Raw genomic sequence first — 22,020 nt, forward strand, 5'->3', positions numbered from 1 at the left:
ACATGTAGGAGGGAAAATGGATGTGAAAAATATATTATCTGCCTACTGCAAGTTTTCCTGTATGGCTGCATACGTGTTTGTACACATGGTGTGTATGAGAGCTGACAGACACATTCAGTGCCCTCCTGCTGCCTGTGTGGAGTCATATATTTCAAGGAGCAGCCCAGACGGAGATCAAAAAGCAGGATCAGCAGAGTTGATCTCCATTTGACGGTTTCATATTCCGTTTCATCCTCCACCCCCGGCCACATTCCTCCCTCTCTCCAGCGGACCTGCTCCTCTTCTGTGATCTGAAGACTGTGGCCATGGGAACTCCTGGGGCCGCTTTGATCACTAGTTTATTGTTTTCGTGAACGTGGTCAATGGGGAATGAGCGGCCAGAATGGAACGGGGAGGACGGGGTCCAACTTCTGGGGAGTTTGACTAATTTTTAGTTTCATCACTTCAGGAGGTGGCAGACTCTCGCTGCAATAAAAGGAAACTATTAATTTTCTTAGTGGCAGGGTAAAAGTTTGAAAGGATGTGTGGGTATGAAAACGACACGTCACCTAAAATAGCAGCTTTAAAAGTAATCAAGGTTGCCGCTACTCAAATGGAGAAGCTTGACAAATGATTGAAAGTTGAATTGAAAGAGCGGAAGCAAATTTAAGAGACCTCACAAAGACTGACAGAGCTTTTCATTGCTCGGCGTACGGGACTGACGTGACAGCTCTAGACAAATGCCGACCGCTTCCGATTTATCAAAGAAGCAAGCAGAACCATCAACCTTTTTACCGTCGTTTACAGGAGACGGTGATTGTCTTTAGAGGATAAGATGATCAACTGAACATGACCTGGAAGACTTTTTGAAATGTGATGGAAAAACTGTATGCAGATGTGCCTACACTGTATACTTTTTAGTTCTATACTATACTAGAATCTGGGTATCCTCATGAATCTTCAGAATTCAGCAGACTTCTTCAATACCTTGTGTATAAAGAGGCTCCCTTCAGCATAGTACATGTTACCCATAGGGCCCTCGTTGTTATGACCTAAATATGACATACATACTGTATGTTTACTCCACACGACAAGGCTGTATAAGGGAGGGGATATATTTAGAAATGTCCGGAGGGATAGTCTGTAGGGATAAAGGAGGGACTTACCAGAACTATGTAAGTGAACCGTATGCTTCAGAATATTTGACGAGACTGTATTTGACATACTGCTCTCCTTCCGGCTAAAATCATAGGTTGGACTCAAGTGGGTTCAGTGTTCGTCTTTATAACCAGCACAGTTGCAGAAAACAATAGTGAATAGAAAATATTTCAGTATGACATTGAATGAAGAGTTCTTGAGATATGAGAATGACATAACCACTACACACAGACAGAGGTTTCTTGTTTGATAGTTAGCCTGTATGATGAATTGATACCAGTGGCACAGCTAAAGTTAAAGTCATCGCTGGATTGGCTTGGTCTGCATGGACAGCGGCAAAATATGATCTGGGCAAAAGGGAAGAGCATTTATAGACATTTATTCATGCTATTTGGGACGATGGAGTTATTTAGGATCAGGTCTAACCATCCTCAGATCTATTCGAATCAGATTGTACTGTCTTCTGTTCCCCTTTGGACCAGGTCTCATTTTTTTTTATGTAATAAATGCATGCCATGGTTAAAGCAAGTTTTCCACAGGTTTCAAAGTCGGCTCCAACCTCTGCTACAATGACAATTAGCCAGAAAACAAAACTCATAAACCCGTTTCATAAGATGTTTAGTTGCCATACTATAGAGAGTATATACCTAACTTCATTTTCTTCTTGCAAAACTAAACACAACAAATCCAGACAAATACGATTTCCTAGGCAGGCAGTATGAAGTGAAAATATCCGATGACCATTGGTAAAATGACCGGTCTCTGTGCATTCATTAGGCACGGTTATTAAAGTCATCTGGTCTGCACACTGTAGTTTTTCTCTTTCTTTTAAATACCAATCAGCAAGAATAAAGTTGTGTTTACAGATGCTCATTAGTGGGGCCATTTTGTCAAGCAGTTCCAAGTTGTTGTTTCAAGTGAGCTTTTTGGTGTCTCTTGAAGTTGGAGGTCATGTCGGGTTGCTCTCTAATTGGGTGTCAAGAGGATTCTAAATATTTTCACACCCACGCGGCAGACACACGCGCACACACACACGCACACACACACACACACACACACACACACACACACACACAGAGAGAGAGAGAGAGCAAATACATCCTGGTTTAATTGGTCAAATAGGCTTCCCTGGCCAGTAGTGCAAAATCATAAACCCACACACACACACAAAAACACACACACATATACTGATGTACAGTAGAGGCCCCTAATAAGGATTTGTCAGACCTGTAGATTTGCAGAGCACTGGAGGAAAGCCGCTTTGCCGCTCCAGAGACAGGCCATTGGAGCGCTGCAACTTTGACTGTTGCGGGCGCAGTTGTTCTCCTCACTTACAGCCAATTAAAATGCACATCAAAGTAGTGCAAACAATCAGACGTACTCTTCAGCTTGTCGTCATATTGCTGGGACAAGTTTCTCCGTTGTGGCCGTAAATGCTGCAGAGGTGTGATGGATTATTTATTATCGATATGCTGAACGGAGAAATGGGCATCATGCCCGTAGCTGGGTTTTTTTCCCCCTATTTTCTTAATCTTTGCCTTTCTACCAGAACACTGTGAGTTCTCCTTGATTTCCTCTAAAAACAGACAATAGGGGCAATTTTAAACCATTCAAGCCCAAATGTGAGGTGACACTGATCATCAGTAAACTGGTGGGCCTCAGAGCGCCATCTAGTGGACCACAGAGGCAAATGCCAAATGGTTCAATTAAATCAAAAAACTATTTTTTCTTAATATCTAAAAATAAATATTTCTATTACTAAATCTGATTAAGAATTCACATGTAAAGAACGTCATAATGAAATGCATAATATCTATTTTAATTAAAAAATTTGAAGGTTTGAATAGCACAATGCAAAAATCGCGACACATCATCAGCCTTAAGTTTCTGTGCATGAATTACTTTCTCAAGATAACATTTGAACACATCGTGATGAAGCTATCATTTATTTTCGCCCTATACTCTGTTTTAACAAACAGAGCTTAAATGCACAATAATGTAGCTCAATGCAACCCTTGATGTTAGCTAGTAGTCGTTGTTTAGCCAAGCAGGACTGTGCTGCTGCAGATTTCAACAACGATTTGTTGTTCACAATGTAGCGCTATGAAATAAAGGTGCTATTGGTACCGAGACGATTGGACACTGTCCAAGTCCTGATTTCCCGGTACCTGTTGTACTGCAAAAAAATTGTATCGTCACATTTTTTGAATTTTGGTTCTGGTGATATCCCTACTAGATACAAACCACTTTGAGCTATAGCCAACATTCCATTGGATGCAGTGATAGAAAATAAATAAATAAATATTTTTTTTTATTCATTATTATTCGAAAGAAGGGATGTGGGATAAAACCCTGCATCATTAAAAGTTCCAAAGGGTGTGGTATTGATTTATGACCCTGATTACATTTCATTTTGATTAATAAAAGGCAGGCAGTGTGGATGAGGGTTGGCAGGATATTTGTTTTGTCATTGTAGCCGACAGAGGCATAACACATATTTACAGCTCACATTATTTTATGTTTTTATTTTATGATTTGTTTTTTTATTTGTGAAGGAGATTTTTTTACGATCAGAAGTGGACCTTAAGTTAAAAAAAAGGATGAGAACTCCTGTTATAGTTTGTAACTAGAGAGCTATAAAAATATATATATTTTATTAAAAAGTTATATTTAGTCCAAACAATGTGAAAAAGTTATTGATACATAAAAAAGGAAGATAATGCAAGTGAAAGTAAAAGCATATTTTACTATTTACAATTCAATGTAAAAGGCTGAGAAAACCTGACAGAACTGTACCTTAAAGATATCTCTTAAAATAAAGTATATAGTAATGTTACACTGGGTCAGTTTTCTGAGTCAAAAATGACAGTCAATGGTTTTATTTGAAATCATAACCATATCAAAAATAATTTCTACTTCTAATTTCTACTTCTTCCTTGTTTTTAAAGTTTTCTCTCCTTTAGATCATTCATCACCATCTTCCCTCACGGATACCATGTCACCTTCTTCGAGTGATAATGACCTCTCCAGTCGAAGAGAACGGGGATTCCCATAGACAGAAATGTATCCAACTTTGAAGTCATGAACAGAAGTACCACAGAGGCCTCAGGGTCAGAGGCAGCGAAAGAGGTACTTGAGCAATAGTTGTCACTTGCAAACATATACAGTGTCATTTCATTTGAGATTATCACCAATCAGTATTTTGACATTTAGAAAGGTGCATGAATTAGAATTGTTCATTTAGCGAGGAAAGTAAATCGGAACAGGCACATTTTGGCAGGTTATTGTTCAAATTATTTTATCACAGAAGACTGAAATGTACACTGATCTATTTCTCTTATGTGAAAAGATGGTAGAAAATGCCTTGCTAAGGAAACCTGGAGGTGAGGATGTCCTGGAAGAGTACAAGTCAGAAAATACGTTGACGCACAGCACCCGGAGACACCTTGTTAACATTCTGACTAGCCATATGACTGAAATGCATGGGTACGTGGTTCTTAAATACATTTTAACAAACTTTTCTGTTTAGAAATGGTTTATTAAGAAGGAATGTAATGAATTTTGAAATAACAGTTGTGTTGCTATAGTCATTAGTGGAGCATTTGGATTTTGATGTTGAATAGTTTTTTCTCTAAAGGAGGATTGTTCCACGTCAGCAAAAAGAGAAGTATGCCCTGGGAATCATTACACTCTTTCCCTCGCTGAAGGATCCTTTTTCTCCAAAGGGATATGTAAGTTTTAAAAAAAAAAAAGGTTACTTTCTAATAAAGTTTTACAGACAAGAGCTTTTGGGTTTAGCTTACATGATTGAATGCACTGTTAATTTATACTGATCTAAAAGATGCACGACATAGTACCACTGAGCAAAGTTTGCTACAAAGTTTGACTCGACCATGAAGATAGCCATGAAGACGAAAAATAACTTAAGATCAAGTAGTGATAGGCCTTTGTAATAGTGTTTGAATCATCTTCACAGGAGCACTTCTATGATGGGGTGAAAAACACAGGATTTTTATCATGGCGCCTGAGGACCATGTCCAGGAAGAACCGGGCGACGGGCAGTCCACAGGCAGCCACAGTGCCTCAACTACAAGGACCAAAGCGCCAAAGACCAGCTGCCACAGAGCAGCAGCAGCTTGATGGAGATGCTTGCAGGGAGGCTATTTCTTTTCTTGTTCACTCTCCTGATGAAGCAGGTGTGTTTGAGAAGATGAAGTTGACCTTACAACATCGCCAAGACCTAGTGCGTGATGCACAGAGATCTGCCGACGTCTTCAAAACATTTCCACGTTTTATAGATGTCAAAGGACTAGTGAGTTGTGAATTTTATTTAAAATCCAGTCTTTAAACTCTTGTCTTTAATTTGGTTGGGTTCCAATAGTTAATTATACTCTGACCATTAGCGTAATGTATTTACATTGGTGTATGATCAACAGCTGAATCAAGACTTCCTGCTGCTGTTTGGTGGTGAAACAGCATCCAAGATGCTTGAAAAGTGGGACACGGCATTCAAGTACAAGGTTATCAAAGAGGCCAAACAACTGACTCAGTCAAAAGAGCTGTGCCGACTTCTGAATGCTGCTGAGAAACCTACGGAGAATGATGACACTAGTAAGTGTGCAGTGTTGGTTTTCATTCCAAATAGCTAGTGCTCTTTACTTTGTGCCTTCCAAGTAGATACTGATGACTTGTTTTGTGTTGTATCTCCCCCCTGATAGGCTGGGACAGTGACATGGCTTCTCTGCTGCTGCTCCTTCATCTCTTGCCACCCACAGCTGGACGGAAGAGGAGCAAAATCAGTGCCAGTGATGCAGTGGAAAAAATGGTTCACTTTCACAAGGTATGGATGTCTCATCTGTTCTTTCCCCAGCAACAAAAGAGAGAACTAATGTAGTTGACCAATATGAGTTTTTCAAAGGCTGATGCGTATCGCTTAGCGAGCAGGTAGGCCAAAGGCCCATATACAAAGCAGACTTTTGCATTTGATAAATGACATTTAATACACATCACCCCCATCCTGATGCAACTCCACTGGTTACCTGTTAAGTCCCGGATCAAGTTTAAAATCCTCCTACTCACCTACAAGTCCCTGCATGCTCTGGCCCCCCGTTACCTCTCTGACCTCCTCCATCCCTACACCCCCCTGCCATTACTTCATGGACTTTATGATTTAATATACAAGGCCTTCCTTGCCATTAACGCGCTTTAGATGGATTTTTCAGAATTAATTCATGAAATAGAAAAAAGAAATGGAAAAAAATTAGTGATATTTGTCAAACACGATATTGAAAAGCAAACTATTGAATAACATCGTAAAAGGGGGAGCACTAACATTAAGGTGTTCAACTTATTCTGTTTTTCAGTCGTGCTGCAGCATTGATGAACACCTGCGTGGGAGAAAGGGTCAACAACCGTACATCCTTGCTGCTGGTCGCACCCAGAACAAGATTGACAACTTCTATATTGTCGTTGACAAACAGCTCATCCCCTGCCAAGCCACCAGCTCCTTAGGTGCTTTTGATGAACTGTTCAAATCACACTACGTGTTCAACCTGTCATACGAGGAGTCCCTGGTCCAGCTCTACACATTTGTGCAGACAACAGTCTACAACATCGATGTCACAACAACAGATGAGTCTCCAAGAATCCGTGAGTTGCGGGCAAAACTCCTGAACTAGGATTAAAACGTATAAAATTAAAAAAAAAACGTATTAAAATGTATAAGTGTTTCATATGTGAAGCTGTACACCAGGCTGTCCAGTCCTTGGTAACCCATTTAAGAATTGATCACAGTTTCTATCCTAGCAGGAGGTTTAAGTTGGTTTGTGCACAAGATCGTTGTAGGCGTCAGTTTTTGTCATATTCCGGTTTCAAAAAACATTTAATGAGAGTTCATGAGGAGAATTTTTGTCAAAGTGGTGTTGCAGCAAACCCGGAGTCCTTTCAAGCTATCCATCACAGTGTCCAAAGTACTTCAGAAGTTGGTGAAACAGGTGTCCCACAGAGCTTAGAGGCTGGTTGTTTTGAGGACAATGTATCTGGTCTTAACAAAGAACATACTAAAAATATCAGTGCCTCAATTGTAGCTAAACTTCAAGAAAGTGGTATGGCAAATAGTCTTGTTTCAACAATTGTTAGTGATTTGGAAGAACTTGCTACTGGACTGCACTCCCAAGTTAAGCAAGAAATACTATCTGCTGTGCCTAAAGACAATCCTATCCGATCTACATTAGAAGGTCTTGATACTTTTGAAAATCCATTTGTAAGCTTTAATACTGAAACTAAAAGAACAAGATATTTCAACGAAAAATGGGGTGTTGTTGAGCCTGTAGAAATAATGTTAGGACATCGATTCGATACAAGGCGAAATAAACAAACCGGTACTTATGATCAAGTTCAAGTAAAAGACACTTTTGTTTACGTTCCAATTTTGAAAACTATCCAATTCATGTGCCGCAATTCGGATATTTGTAAATTGCTTGGGGAAACTTTTGTATCCAAAACTGACATATTTGAAGACTTTTGTGATGGTAGTTATTTTAAGACGCATGCATTGTTCTCTAAACATCCGACTTCTTTACAAATTCAGATGTACTATGATGACTTTGAAACTGCTAACCCACTGGGTTCAAAACGCGGTATTCACAAAATGGGTGCTCTCTATTTTGTCCTTAGAAATCTGCCACCAAAGTTTAACTCTGCTGTGATGAACATCCATTTGGTCGCACTGTTTCACACTGAAGATGTAAAAAAATATGGCTTTGATCCTATTCTTCAGCCTCTGATAAATTACATTAAAACACTGGAAAGTCACGGTCTTGACTTGCCCTTCTCCACTGAAAAAGTCCATGGCACTATATGTCAGATAACTGGGGACAACTTGGGAATGCATGCAATTTTAGGGTTTACAGAGTCTTTTAATGGACGTTATTACTGTCGTTTATGTTTGATTGAAAAAGGTGATGCCCAGAATGTTTACAGTGAGGACCACCCAAAGATAATCTTGCGTGGAAAAGAGCTTTTTGAAATGCACTGCAATGAGTTGCAATCAGACCCACAGAAGTTATCAGTGTTTGGTTTAAAAAGGAATTCATCTCTTAATGGCCTACAGTTCTTTCATGTTAGCCACAATTTTTCTTTCGACATAATGCACGACATCCTAGAAGGGGTGGCTCAGTATGAGATAAAGTTACTTTTGGAATATCTCTCAGAAAATGTTCTGTCAAAGCCTGATCTGTTATCTAGAATTTATGCTTTTGACTATGGGTACTTGGAGCGAAAAAACCGTCCTACAAGGATTAATTTAGACAGTATTGGCAATAACATCGGCCTCAATTCCATTCAGACTCTTTGTCTTGTGAGGAACATCCCTTTACTTTTTGGTGACATTGTGCCAGAAGGAAACAAAAACTGGCTTTTGCTGTTGATTTTACTGCAGATTATCAACATCATATTTTCTCCTTCTGTTACACTAGGCATGACTGTACTTTTAAAACATCTAATAATGGAACATCATGAGTTGTTCAAACAGCTGTATCCGCACAGAAACCTGATCCCAAAACATCATTTCATGATACACTACCCAGCTTGCATAAGAAAAATAGGGCCTCTACTTCATATGTGGAGCATGAGATTTGAAGCAAAACACAAAGTATTCAAGAACACTCTTAAAAACTTCAAGAACATCACCAAATCTCTTGCCAAAAAACATCAAATGTCTATAGGATATCATTGGGAGACATCACCTTTAAACCATATGGAGTATGGACCTTTGAAACCATTTCATTTTGATGAGGATAGTGAAAGGTTTGCCCGAGCCCTTCATGCTGTACCAAAAGACATCTTCTCGACTAATTGGGTTAGAATCAGTGGGACAGAGTACAGGACAGGACTAGTTGTTTGCAGAGGGATTGAACATGAAATGCCAGTGTTTTGCAGAATACAAAAGATCCTTTTAGTTGAAAGTGTTATGTACTTCCTAGTGACAAAACTTGTGGTTGATCAATTCAGTGAACATTTTCATGCCTACCAAGTATTTGAAAGTGATGACAAAGATGTTATAAAAGCAGACAGTCTTGAAATGTATAAGCCCTTTGCCTTACAAAATGCCTATGGTAGAGATGTGAGCCAATATATTGTGCCTTTGTTTTCATTTTAAATATGCATAGGTTGTGTACATATCCTATTCCTCACGTACTGGTTGTTCTGGTCAACTAACTTTTTTCATGTGCATAAAGTTGTGTGTCATTTTGTGAAATGTGTAAATATATTCATTTGGGCTGTCACGTTAAAATTGTACCGGGGCGAAAATTGTACCGGCCTACGTCATCAGTTGTTTACATCTTGACAACCTGCCGACAACATTCGGCTCATGTTTCCAAAAGACGAAATAACATAATACAGATAACGGATCGCTAGATAACACTTGTTTTTACTTTATATTTGTATTGTATTTAATTGTTTAATCGAGGCGATCGCGTCAAATGACGTGGGAATGTACAAGAACCTTCCTACGTCATTTGACACGATCGCCCGTTTCCCACTCAACAGACGATCGCGTCGTCTGTTGCTATTCGATTAAACAATTAAATACAATACAAATATAAAGTAAAAACAAGTGTTATCTAGCGATCCGTTATCTGTATTATGTTATTTCGTCTTTTGGAAACATGAGCCGAATGTTTTTTGCAACCTGCCCGGCAACAGACGATCGCGTCGTCTGTTGCCAGGCAGGTTGTCAAGATGTAAACAACTGATGACGTAGGCCGGTACAATTTTCGCCCCGGTACAATTTTAACGTGACGGGCCTATTTCCACCTTTCTCATATCCACACTGGAGTGGTTCATTAGAGAGAAGAGTGGAGGAGAGACATTATCTGTCAATGTGTTTGATGCCTGGATCTTGTGTGCAATATTGTTTGTGAGCTGCAATGTTGAATAAAAAACAAAAGAAATAGTTTGTTTTAAGGATTGATTATACTTTATACTGTAGCAATGTGGTTTTTCTTACAGTTGAATATAGAAGCATTTTAAACTTGGTGAAAATGATTAACTGAAAGTTAAAAACACCCTAGTGAGTAACACCATATAGTGTTAAAAACACACTTTAATGTGTAATAAATCAACACTCTTAGTGTTGGTAAGTAACACCATATAGTGTTAAAAACACACTTTAATGTGTAATAAATCAACACTCTTAGTGTTGGTAAGTAACACCATATAGTGTTAAAAACACACTTTAATGTGTAATAAATCAACACTCTTAGTGTTGGTAAGTAACACCATATAGTGTTACAAATACACTGTAAAGTGTTAAAAAACAACACTGTGAGTGTTAAATATTTAACACTATTTAAGAGTTAAAATATTAACACTTTCAAAAGTGTTACTTTAACTCCAACTTGGTGAGGATTATATAAACACCAAGAAAGTGTTAAATTTGACTCTATGAGAGTTAAATTAACACTAAGGATTTTGCTGTGTACAGTATGCACAGCAGATGTGTCGGGATGGCTGTTTTGTGGGCCTAAAAGACGGAAGAGATTGTTCAACAAGATTGAGGATATTTCATATACATTTCTTCTTAGCATATATGAAACCTTACAACATTTTATACCGGGCTGAGTAGGCACAAATCTCATCAACCAGCGATAGCAAGAGGATGACTCGGTGGATTTAGAGGCTGCTTGCCCTCGTTTTCAGTGTGAAAACAACACACAGTGACGAAGACAGTTAAAAAAGAATACCCTCCTCCTGGACCCATCTGTAGCTTGTCGTCATCTGCAGAGTAATTTGGGATGATGCAGTCAGCAGTGAGCTCCTATTTTACATTTATCATTGCCCTAATGCAATCACACACACGGAGTTGTATGAGAGGAGGATGAGACAGCCCGTTGGAAGAATACATGGCTAAGGGATGAATGGGAGCGCCTCTCTTGAGTGGGAGAAACAAATCTACAAGTGACAATGGATTTCAGCCGACAGCGCCTTATGAACACCAGGCTTATGAGGTGATTTATATGGACTGCCTGTAAGAGGGCACCGGCGATGTTAAAATGATTATACAGCAATTCATAACATATAACGCTATCTCAAGTATGCTCGGTTCATTTTCATTCCCTTTGACGCCCCAGAAAAAACAAAACACATGCCATATTTCAGGTCTCACAAAAGGCGAATCCAAAACTTTTAGGTCAAAGATAGTCTTTTTGTAAATTGAAACATGCTGATACAAAAGTTAGAACGAGGAGGAGAAATGTCTTTGACCTGATGTTTCTCTGCCCAGCTTGACAGCACAACAGAGCTCACATCATTATCAGAACTTATCCACTACTCTGAAATTGCCTTCTGCCTGTGAAATTAATGACAGGCATTTGTACAGTGACAGGCGGCACCCAATACAACTGTAATCTCTCTCCAACTGTGTCGCGTCGCGGCAGAGGACATGAGGAAAACAAATGGAGAGACAACAAAGCTTGTCATTAGTCTTGGCAAGGACTCAAGGACACAGGAGGCCTGCTTTATGACGGAAAATTGGAGAATCTCCTGACTATTTCTATATTTAATCACAGGATTCATTTGGGAATGGAAATGTGAAGGTGACGTAAAAGGCAACACCGTCAGTAAAGAACATTTTCATATGGCTTGATAAATATGGGTTACAAGTTAAATATGCAGAAAACATTTATGCAACCTCATCGTTAAATCAAACTGCTCCTCGGCCATTTGAAGCGCAAGGTGAAAGTTTTATGCAAAGATACACATTTCTCATGAGCCTTAATTATACAGTGAGACGGCTGAGGAGGAACTACAGGGCTCTCAAGGTTGGAAAGCATTGCAAAAACCAGAAGAGACGTTTCAAAGATTCAAAGTACCTTCAAAACTTAAAGCAGCACTGATCAATGTTTTTAAATAATATCAACAATGGGTCACATGACAACGTGTGTTTCCAGGCGCATAATAGAGAATTATCTAAAAACCCATTGTACACCATCTAGACAAAGTTATTAACCAGCTGGACAACCGGAGCTAGCTGGTTAGCCTGTTCTTTTTAGTAGATATCTTTGCAATACAATACGTAGATGACTTTGACATAACGCCAATGCTGTAATTTATTCACATTTTGTTGATAATAATAATACATTTTTTGAAAGTTTAAATCTATATCGTGGCCAGATCTTACACATTGTCCAACTGACTGGCCAATGTCTCCCCTTAAATTCCCCACAAACAGCTGCCATGTTTTTTCCAGATTGATAATCATAATTGGAGACAATGACAGCACAGTGAGTGGTGCGTTCAGCCATTCATGTCTAAGAAGGGTTTATGTTCATGTCTGTGAGTGAAGTGTCCGTCGATCCATGCGAGACCGCAATGACAAATATGACAATTTGAGCTCAAATTGTGAGGCTATGACGTAAATCCTTAGTTATGTGATTTCATGCTGGCTGTGATGATAAACCGGAAAGTACCGCACCACGATATATAAAATAGATGTAATCCACTTCTGCGACATCTAAAATGACATGATATCGCTGTGTGACAAGTTTGAAAGCACATGAAGGCATCATGCCACTTTGTGTCCTGACAACATAATGGCACACATGGACATACAGTATGCCGGACATCAAAGATTCAGCACCAGAGCAGAATATTGCTTTTACTTGATCTCTCTGTCGACTTTTTCCTTCCTTTCACAATAGATAGAAGCTTTAGAAAAGAAAGATAATAATGAAAAGAGAAGAATGGGGGGGGGGGAGACTGCTTCCTGTTGCCTGGCAACGTCTCTCCAGAGAGATATGTGTGGATGTCAGTGTGTGCGAGAGCATCTCTATAGGCTAATGTAAGAGCAAGTGGGGTGCATTTCTTTGTTTATTTGTGAACATGGCGGCCGTTTCCAGTGTTAGCGGAGAGAAAGCGTGGGGGGCGAGCTTGAGGACCACATCAAAGTAGCGTAGCAGTGGCCGGCCATTAAAGCCCTTCACACAAAGGGGATAGGTATTTCAAAGATCTAATTAGGCCTGGACGTGTAGCCCATAAATCATTAGTGCTGAGGAGCCTTCGACTGAGAGATAGCTTATGAGTCATGGTCAGGCAATTTTTTCTTTTTTTTCTCCAATTCAAATTGGCTCCTCAGGAGAGTTCTCATCTCAATTTTAAAATTAGGTAAAATGGATGAAATGAAAAGTTTTCTGTGGATGAATAGTCTCCCATTTAATGTCATTGGAATATAGCTCTGAGACTGACTAAACCATAAAGTGTCTGGCTTTCATTGAAGATGCAAATGATAGTACACTGCCTATTTAATATATAAATAATGTCAGGATTATTTCCTCGTCCACACAGAATGGGATAGATGATAAGAGTGCAACTCTAATTTTAATGTTTATTGGTGTGAAATGTCTCTAAGTCTGCCTGCCTGTCTTTGTGATTGGTTACTCTTTTTAATGCTTTTAGTGTCTGGACTCTTGCAGAGAGAAAAAGCACTCAAGTGTGACTAAAGTCTGCTGGATGAAGCATCTAAAAACTAACCGTGTTACCATGAAAAAATAAAATAAAAGGGCCTCACATAAACCTGGCACCATATAGGATATCAATTCACATTACAGTAAGTCCCTGTTTAAGCTCTGCTTCAAATATGTGGAACAGAAAACAAAGTGTTTAAAAAAGCTAGCATAAAAACGTGATACAGAATACATTTACTCTACAGGTGTGGAGAAGTTGCAGCATGTCATTTGCAATCGCAGACATTTCCCTTTCCCTCCCAGTTTCCCTCGCAAGACCTTTTAAAATGCACCGTACAAATGGGGGCTTTTTTGCCCTTTTGCTCCAGCTGAAATGCTTTTGAATACCTGCTGCATTGTCACAGGGGATTTGATGGGCATTTAGGATGTGTTAAGCCTGAAAAGGGTTGTGTCAAACGCAGGAGTTGTACAGTGTCATAAGTCATCAGTTTAGAGGCTCATAACTTTCACACCCTTAGATGGGCTGAAGAAAGTGTGAGGCTTTTAACGTCATATACGGTAACCTGTTGTTCTTGTTCCCTTTATATCCTGGTAAGTGTGCAGCCAATATCACAAGTAGCAGTGCTCTTAGCTGAATGAAAAAATGTCTTCAAAGTGATAAGGTGAAGGGAGACTGATTAGGTAGTCTGAAAAGTGTTTGGCAGCAAAGATAAAGTTCTTCAGGTTTGAAATGTTGTGCATCAACAGCACAGTATGAAGGATGGCTGCTGCCGACCACAGAGAACAAAGACACGTGTTCAGAGCAAAAACCACAAAGTATATTAAAAAGGCGTTACGTTAATCTTATCTACACTTACATGTACTCTCCAATTGATATTGAAGTCAACTGTCAGATAAGGCAGGAGTTATTGCAGAGGGAGGAAAATGTTTGATAGCAGATGAAAAAAAAACATCTCAGCATGAATAAATATTAAAAGATGGGCTCTCTTTTGACAGTCAGAATAGCCATTTGTCTTTTGTTTCCCCTATTTTTTCTATGTCAGCAACCCAATGCATGTTTAGCTGCTCAATAAGAATCTTGTTGTCAGCATGCCTGTGTAGGGAGGTACTTAACTGACCAATCGATTTACATCTCACCCCCCAAAAAAACCACTGCTTACTCAGTCGTCATAGTGATACTGGCGCTCAAATTGAGAGTTCCTTCCTGGAAAACAGCTTCAATGCAGCAGTTGTGGGCAACACTGAAAAATCCCACCAATTAAAACCATTAGAGAACATTTCAATGCAAATGCCACCAATCAAGCAACCATTGTCCCTGTAACTGATATTACATTGGTCCGCTTTACTGTCATTTAGAAATAAATGGTGACAAACAAAGGCCAGTAAAGCCATGAAAAGGAGTCTGTAAATATAAGTTTGAATAACAGTACTGTGAAATTTTTTAATTACTTAGTGGAACAAACAGATGTTTGGCGTTTCCAGCAGGAAACGACACTACACTCCAGCGCATAATCAGTTGGCATTTGAACTTAATCAGATAATGGATTCCCAGATGAGCATAAACAGATCATTCAGATCTTCATTATTCCAGGGGAAAGGGTTGAGCTTGTGCAGATGTCATGCTTCTGATTCCTCCGGCTACACATTCACACCTGAGGGCTAAAGAGAGCAACCACAGAAATCTGCTGTCAACCAGCTGAGCTGAACTGTATGGAAGCAGAGGGACGCCTCACTCGAGAGCAATGCAGTGTTGATTGCATAGAGGGGGCATAATTCACCTCGCAGTGTTTCACAATACTCAAACCACGTCAAACATAGTAGGCTGCATCTTTTATTGACAAAAAGAGAAGTCTATATTATGACTATTTCCCCTCGCATGCCATCTGCAGTTCAGGCCTGTTGCCTTTTCTCTGTTACAAGCTTAATTAGCCCGTTGCTGAGGCTTCCCGGCCATCCACCGCTTGCCTCTGCACGCTTTATGTCATGATCATACACTCGGGCATTGGGCAGCTGGTATACTCTCAAAGCAATGAGTCATAGCAGATGAAAACGTTTCACACTCAAACAAGGGCGCAGCAAGATAATGGCCGACTCTGGTGCAAAGGACAGGGACAAAGATGAGTGTGTGTGTGTGTGTGTGTGTGTGTGTGTGTGTGTGTGTGTGTGTGTGTGTGTGTGTGTGTGTGTGTGTGTGTGTGTGTGTGTGTGTGTGTGTGTGTGTGCACGCACCCTAGTGTTCATGGATGATGAAGGAGGCAAAACTAAATCACAGTGCTGACTTTGCTTGTCTTCTCTTATGGGACATTATCCTAGTGTGTGTGTGTGTGTGCGCGTGTGCAGCTTGATTTGTGTGAGTGTGTGTTTTCTATACAGTGTGCATGAGGAGCAAACAATCTACTGGAGGGAGGGACCCAGCATCTAGGCGCCAGAGCTCTTTCTTCATTTGTTTATGCCTTGTGTATCCAAAGCATGCGCACACACACACATATACACACGCGCACGCACACACACACACAGAGAAACTTGCATTCACAGTTGTTAAACCCCTCTAGGTTTATTTCACATGAGGCAAACTGTACATTGCTTGACTTAACCATCCCTTATTTATGCTAGACCTCAGGCTGGCTGTCAGACGGCACAGCTTTCCCCTATGTATCCACTCTGGTACTCCTAACAGTGACACGCTGTATCTAAAAGGGCTCCATCATACCCAAATCCTCCTCTGCCCCCCCCCCCTTACATAAACACTCCCATGCTCCCTTCTCTCTCCGTTTCTATCCATGGGTATTTGTTAAACTTCAAGTTAAATGAAAACTTGGCATTTCAAAATCTTTTGCCACCAAATCCTCAAGAATTTATTAATATCGACTACATTTCATGGGACAAAATAGAACAAATACTGATGAACAACGGAGTGAATTATGTGAAGAATTATTAGACATGTATCACCGAGCATCTTTGACAGATACACAGCTTAGAGGCGTCATTGGTTCCAAAAGCTATCCAGATGCAGAGTAATTGAAATATAGCTTAAACTTTATATTCAATGAATTTGGCTTTATTTCTCTTCTCATAGCCCTGATTTAAACTCGCCTCTGATTTGGAATCATTTCAGTAATAAAATAAGATAATCCTTTGTTAGTCCCACAGCGGGGAAATGTGCATTTAATTAGGAATTAACTAGAATTTAAGTCTTGTTTTTTTGCACTTTTGGGCAACGAACAACCATATTGACCTGAATACCAGATACAAAATGTCAGAACTATTTTCTCTGACATTTCTTATTTCTGAGCTCCTCATCATCTGTGACATCTGATGATGAGGCTGCTCGATTGATAATTCAGTCCCCAATGTGTTTCTGCAGCCGACTTCAGGAAATGTGGTTTTGAAACTTGTCAAGTTTCCAAAACCTCGCAATTACCTTGATGAGTGTAAAGTTATCAATGACAGGAATTACCTTAACACCTAAAGCACAGAAATAATTTCCCTTTCAGAAATGACACACTTGCCATAATCTTCACACTCTTTTCAGTACAGTTCATCCTAACCTGTGCTCTTCTTGTCTGCAACCTCAAACTTTCCTCTCCACCTTGCTCATCTGTCTTTTTCTATATCTATATATTTCTTTTTTTTTTTTTTTTTTTCCCCATTCAGCCTCTGCACCCATTCTGCTTCTGAGAGGAAAAGTTGAGCCACTGTCAAATGACTAGTGCGACGAGTTTTGGAATCAAATCTTAGCACTTAATGGCGCCTTCTATGACTTTCCTCAGCCCCAGTTTGATCTCAAAGAGCATGCTAAGGAATACATATTATTCAAAACTTAGTTTACCACTTTTAAACTGACAATTTGTTGGCCTTCCGCTGACTTTTTTGTACCCCACCGATTCTCTCATCTGCTGTTGTCTTAATGTTCCTTGGACTCCATTCCTACCGACCCCTAATCACTGCAAACATTGCCATGTTAGATTCTCAGAACCTGTGTGGCACCGAAATAAAAGCTGAGAGCAACTGTGTGCCTCAGTGTGAAATCGGAGCTCATCATCTTTCTGATATCAGTTCAAGACAGTGTACAAAGCTTTTGAAAGTTTAATTTTAGCCTGGCATATCATGAGAATGTGCTTGGTTTTTGTGATTCAATTTGCCAAATCCTGCAGATTTACTGGGTTTTCTCCAACACATACCCATATATGCATATCCCCTCTTTTCCTGCTCTCCTGCCGCTCTTCCCCACCATCTGGGGCCGATGGGAGTTATGCGCTGTGATCAGCTCCCCGGAGTAGGAGCATGAAGGAGCGCAGAGCGCAGCAAACTTTCGCCTCCCCCCCTGACATTTCGGAGGCCCCTGGCTGACTCGCCTAGAGTCGATTAATGATCTAGCAAGCCGCAGTGTTCAGGGATGACACAGTCTCGTACGTGCACGTGAGCGACTAGCACACATGCACTGAAATGACGCAGGGTGATTAATGGAAGGGCTAATATGATGAGAAAATTAAAAGTGCAGCTCACTTGGTGCAGTGGGAAAACACTTTCTACACACTTTGGCCTTTTTTGTGCTGAGCTATAAAAGGAACACATCAGTGGAGGCCTGATGTTGTTAGATGGAAACAATGCATGTAGACAGACATCCCCTTTTTCATTTTACCGTGGGTATTTGACATTTCTCAGTGATATGGGTCAAGGACCATGCCAACTTTAATAGCTGTAACAGCTTTCAAATCAAGAAAGATAAAGAGAAATTGCAGGTCAAACCCAGCTCTGGAAGGAAGCCAGTTCAAAGTCAAATGTTCTGCAATTCCAAAAGTCATGATGTAGTACTGTAAGTCTGTGCTTTTGTATTTATCCACTTGTGTCTCGTGATGTTTGCAGTGACATTGTTACTCTGTTTAAAACAAGATAAACATGTTGCATCGCTTGCATTGTTTTACTTCACACATTATTCAGCTTTAGGTTTGTAGTTACAACACATAATGTAACACGTATCACACTGCCAGATTTAATATGTTATTCTAATGCATGCTCTTGGGGAAACTTGTATATGCAGCACTTGTATAGCTGTGTCTCCATCGCTTAATTAGAAATGACTATATAATAAAAAACAACGCCTTGCCCTTATATGTGATGACACTGCGTCCTTTGACCTCGAGGAATAGGCGTGGGAAGAAACGAAGTGATAGCTAGATATATGAATTATCTTATTTATATACAGAAAGTTAGGTTTCTATTACGGATGGGATGCATTGATGCAGTTGATTTTGATTCCTGATGCCATAACTTAATACACAATTGATTGTATTCAAAAGCAAATTTTAAATCAATAGACAAAAAGGGGGCATTATTTCAGGGTCTTACTCCAGTGCCAAACCAGTCAGCCATTTCTTTAACATTAGGTCAAGCTCCAAAAACACTAGGTGAAATTCTAAAATGCCCATAATGCAACTCAATAGGTAAGGGCTAATGTCTTTCAAAATCCATGCATCCATAATGCAAGTTAAGTTAAAAAAAGTAACTAAAATAAGAAGCTAGTTAAAGTGGAGTCAAACCTGATTAAAGCACTAGGGTTATTTTTTTGGAACTTGAAAAAGCTCTTATAGAGTCACAGAAAACATCATCATTTACAATATCTATTTACAGCTCCTTACTGCTCATTAAACTAATAAGTCTAAAACCGGTGCATGTCTCGTCAAGTTAGACTCAGGCACCATAAAAAAAAATATATATATATATATTGTATAGAGTGTATTCTTCAACAACACACACACACACACACACACACACACACACACACACACACACACACACACACACACACACACACACACACACACACACACACACACACACACACACACACACACACACACACAGATGGATGAAATCTACGGTTCAAAGTCTGGAGGTCACAGAGGCCTTGATGTCAAAACTCCTGAGCTGTTTCATCCATCTGAAAGAGCCAGGCCCTATGGTGAATCAGATTTAAATAAATTAGAATCCCTGCTACCCTGTATGTCCTTTCAGGTGAGTAGAATAAGGTTAAATATCCTGCAATACAGACCCAGAGGGAACATCACTCAACAGAATTGACACATCTATCCAACTGTAATCTGGTTTTGGGTGGAGAATTGGTTGAGAGGTGTTATAACATCATATTTCATCGTAGGGTGGTCTTTCACAGCAAAGAAAAACACACAATGCCTCTCTTTATCTAGTTTGTTTGTTAAGTGCTGATTTTTTTGTGAATACAGGTTTTTGTTAAACACTTTAACAATGTGTCCGTGCATAACGCCTTGAATGCCTCTGGAGGAAATGAGAGAGTAAAAAGGTGAATAAAAACTATAAGCTATAATAATTCACCAGAGCACGACAATGTGAAAAGGAACTTGCTGTTATTTTTAGAGGAAATAATAAGTAAGAGATAGAAGTGCAATTAGTCTACTATCTTCCTCATTAAACTTAACTTTCCCTCACTGTACGTTGTGACATGTGCAGCATCATTAGTTCCGTCTTTATTTAACTCTTCTGATTCTAAGCGTTATCGAACAGCCCAAACCTCCACCTCCGCCCCCCTCTTGTCCCCTGTCTCCAACAGACAGCTTTACCCTGGGGCTAACTAACCGCCTGCTCAATGAACCAAAAAGACTAAATGACTTGTTTGTTTGTTGTTGCTGCACCGCGCATCAAAGCCAGGTGCATCTTTGGCACTGTAGTTGACGGGGTTGAGGAGATCCAAAGGCACACCGCTTGTTAGTGTCAGCTCAGCTGGGCGAAAAGAGAAATAGCGAGGCGAGAGGATGGAGCTGCCGTTGCGGGATAATACGAGCAAACCGGAACCAGGGTTGTGGAAAAGTGGAAAAATGAGAGCTGTGGTGACACGACCCCAGTGGGCAGCAACCTTCCAGTCCCAAGATGGTTATTTTTATTGTGGCTGGTATTGATGGTGAGATAAATGTCACGATGCAGCAAAGAGCTGCTATTATCTCCTTAGGAGCAACAATGTGGGATGAGAGTGAAGCAGGGTGAACTCAGCTGCAGTGTGATGGTGATCATAATGGTGATGATTATTTTAAGTCAGTTATGGCATGTTGATATTTGCCTGAAAATGCAATTGAGTTGCTAATTAATCTATCGCCTGGGTAGTTAGGAGTCGCTGGAAAGCAGTCGGTAACAGGAGCATGACAATTTCCCGCCATAGTGAAGTCAACAGTAGCCTCATCAGGTCGACCGTATTGCCAGCTGCTACAATCAATTCTTCCTAGTTAACACCCATGGCTGTGCATAATGAAATAATTATAAATAGAAGGGGAGAGTATATTGTTGATTTGCAGAATTTCAATCTCATTTAAAAAAAGGGTATTAGCTTTGTCAGTCGAAACCAGGGCCACACTAGCTCAATTACACAAATGTACAGCAAAAAAAAGATTTTTCATTAATTCCAAAGATTAGCTATGATCTCTGAGATTGCATTTGTTAATGGAGTCATGGCACTGTGGCAGTGTGGCTCTCAATAGACAGATTGCTGCTCCGCTGAAGGCCCGCCTTTGTACAAACTACAATCAGTTCTGAATATAATGCAGAAAATATTGTCATCCATTTTAAGTGGGGAATTTGAGTTTATTTTTATGCCCGATTTCACTCAACTCATTTTGGGTTAACAAAACGTAGAGTAGGACTTTAAAACTTTAATTTTAGAATTGAGAGGCATTGACATTCAAAATGAACTAACTGAATCGTAGCTCAAAACGCTACCATTATTTAGTTTCAAGATTCAAAACCGCATTATTTTAATAGCTGTAATATCAAATGAAGTAAATTTTGATTTGTACAAAATGTAAAAATAAATAAGAATGAAAATCACAAAATTGAAAAGGAAAAGTCAGGCATATTGCTGAATTGTTGAATAGGCTTTAGTTTGTTGCAATGGGTGCTGAATTATGAAACTGCCCTTTAATCAAAACACTTTGACTGACAAAGTCATTAATATATATATCCACTTAAAAAAAGGATAGCAAAACGAAAAATGGTCTGGAGACACTGATGCACACACAGTACATAAGGGAAATCCTTGGGGTTTGGGCTTTTGTTAGTTTGAACCGTCACAACAGAACACACATCTGGTAACTTTCAAGTCATGGTCAGCATTTTTTTCTGCAGTAGCCTTTTTTCATTTATTGCATTCAGTTATTACCTCTCTCAATGGTCGTTTTTATTGTTAGTGGTGGAGCCTGCCATACCTGCACTGGATTCAAATTGCCTTGACACACATGAGGAATTCTCAGGAAATTATTAATGCTTGTAATGTAGTGTAATCTTATCTCACCGACACCAGCGTCACTGTTTGCTCCCTTAACGCCTGAAGATGTATTCAAATCTGCACTCAACCCGATAGAAAATTAAATAAAATGACATAACTTCAACAATAATG

General features: G+C 39.7%; 1 protein-coding gene across 1 annotated transcript; it reads left to right on the forward strand.

Moving 5' to 3' along the window:
* Positions 1-4,486: 4,486 nt before the first annotated feature.
* LOC129111535 (uncharacterized) lies at positions 4,487-6,815 on the forward strand. The gene is made up of 5 exons (XM_054623514.1): positions 4,487-4,623; positions 4,775-4,868; positions 5,574-5,754; positions 5,913-5,977; positions 6,501-6,815. The coding sequence occupies exons 1-5, from the start codon at positions 4,487-4,489 to the stop codon at positions 6,813-6,815; spliced, it is 792 nt and encodes a 263-aa protein (XP_054479489.1).
* Positions 6,816-22,020: the final 15,205 nt, after the last annotated feature.

The sequence above is a fragment of the Anoplopoma fimbria genome, chromosome 22, assembly GCF_027596085.1.
Source record: "Anoplopoma fimbria isolate UVic2021 breed Golden Eagle Sablefish chromosome 22, Afim_UVic_2022, whole genome shotgun sequence".
NCBI lineage: Eukaryota > Metazoa > Chordata > Actinopteri > Perciformes > Anoplopomatidae > Anoplopoma > Anoplopoma fimbria.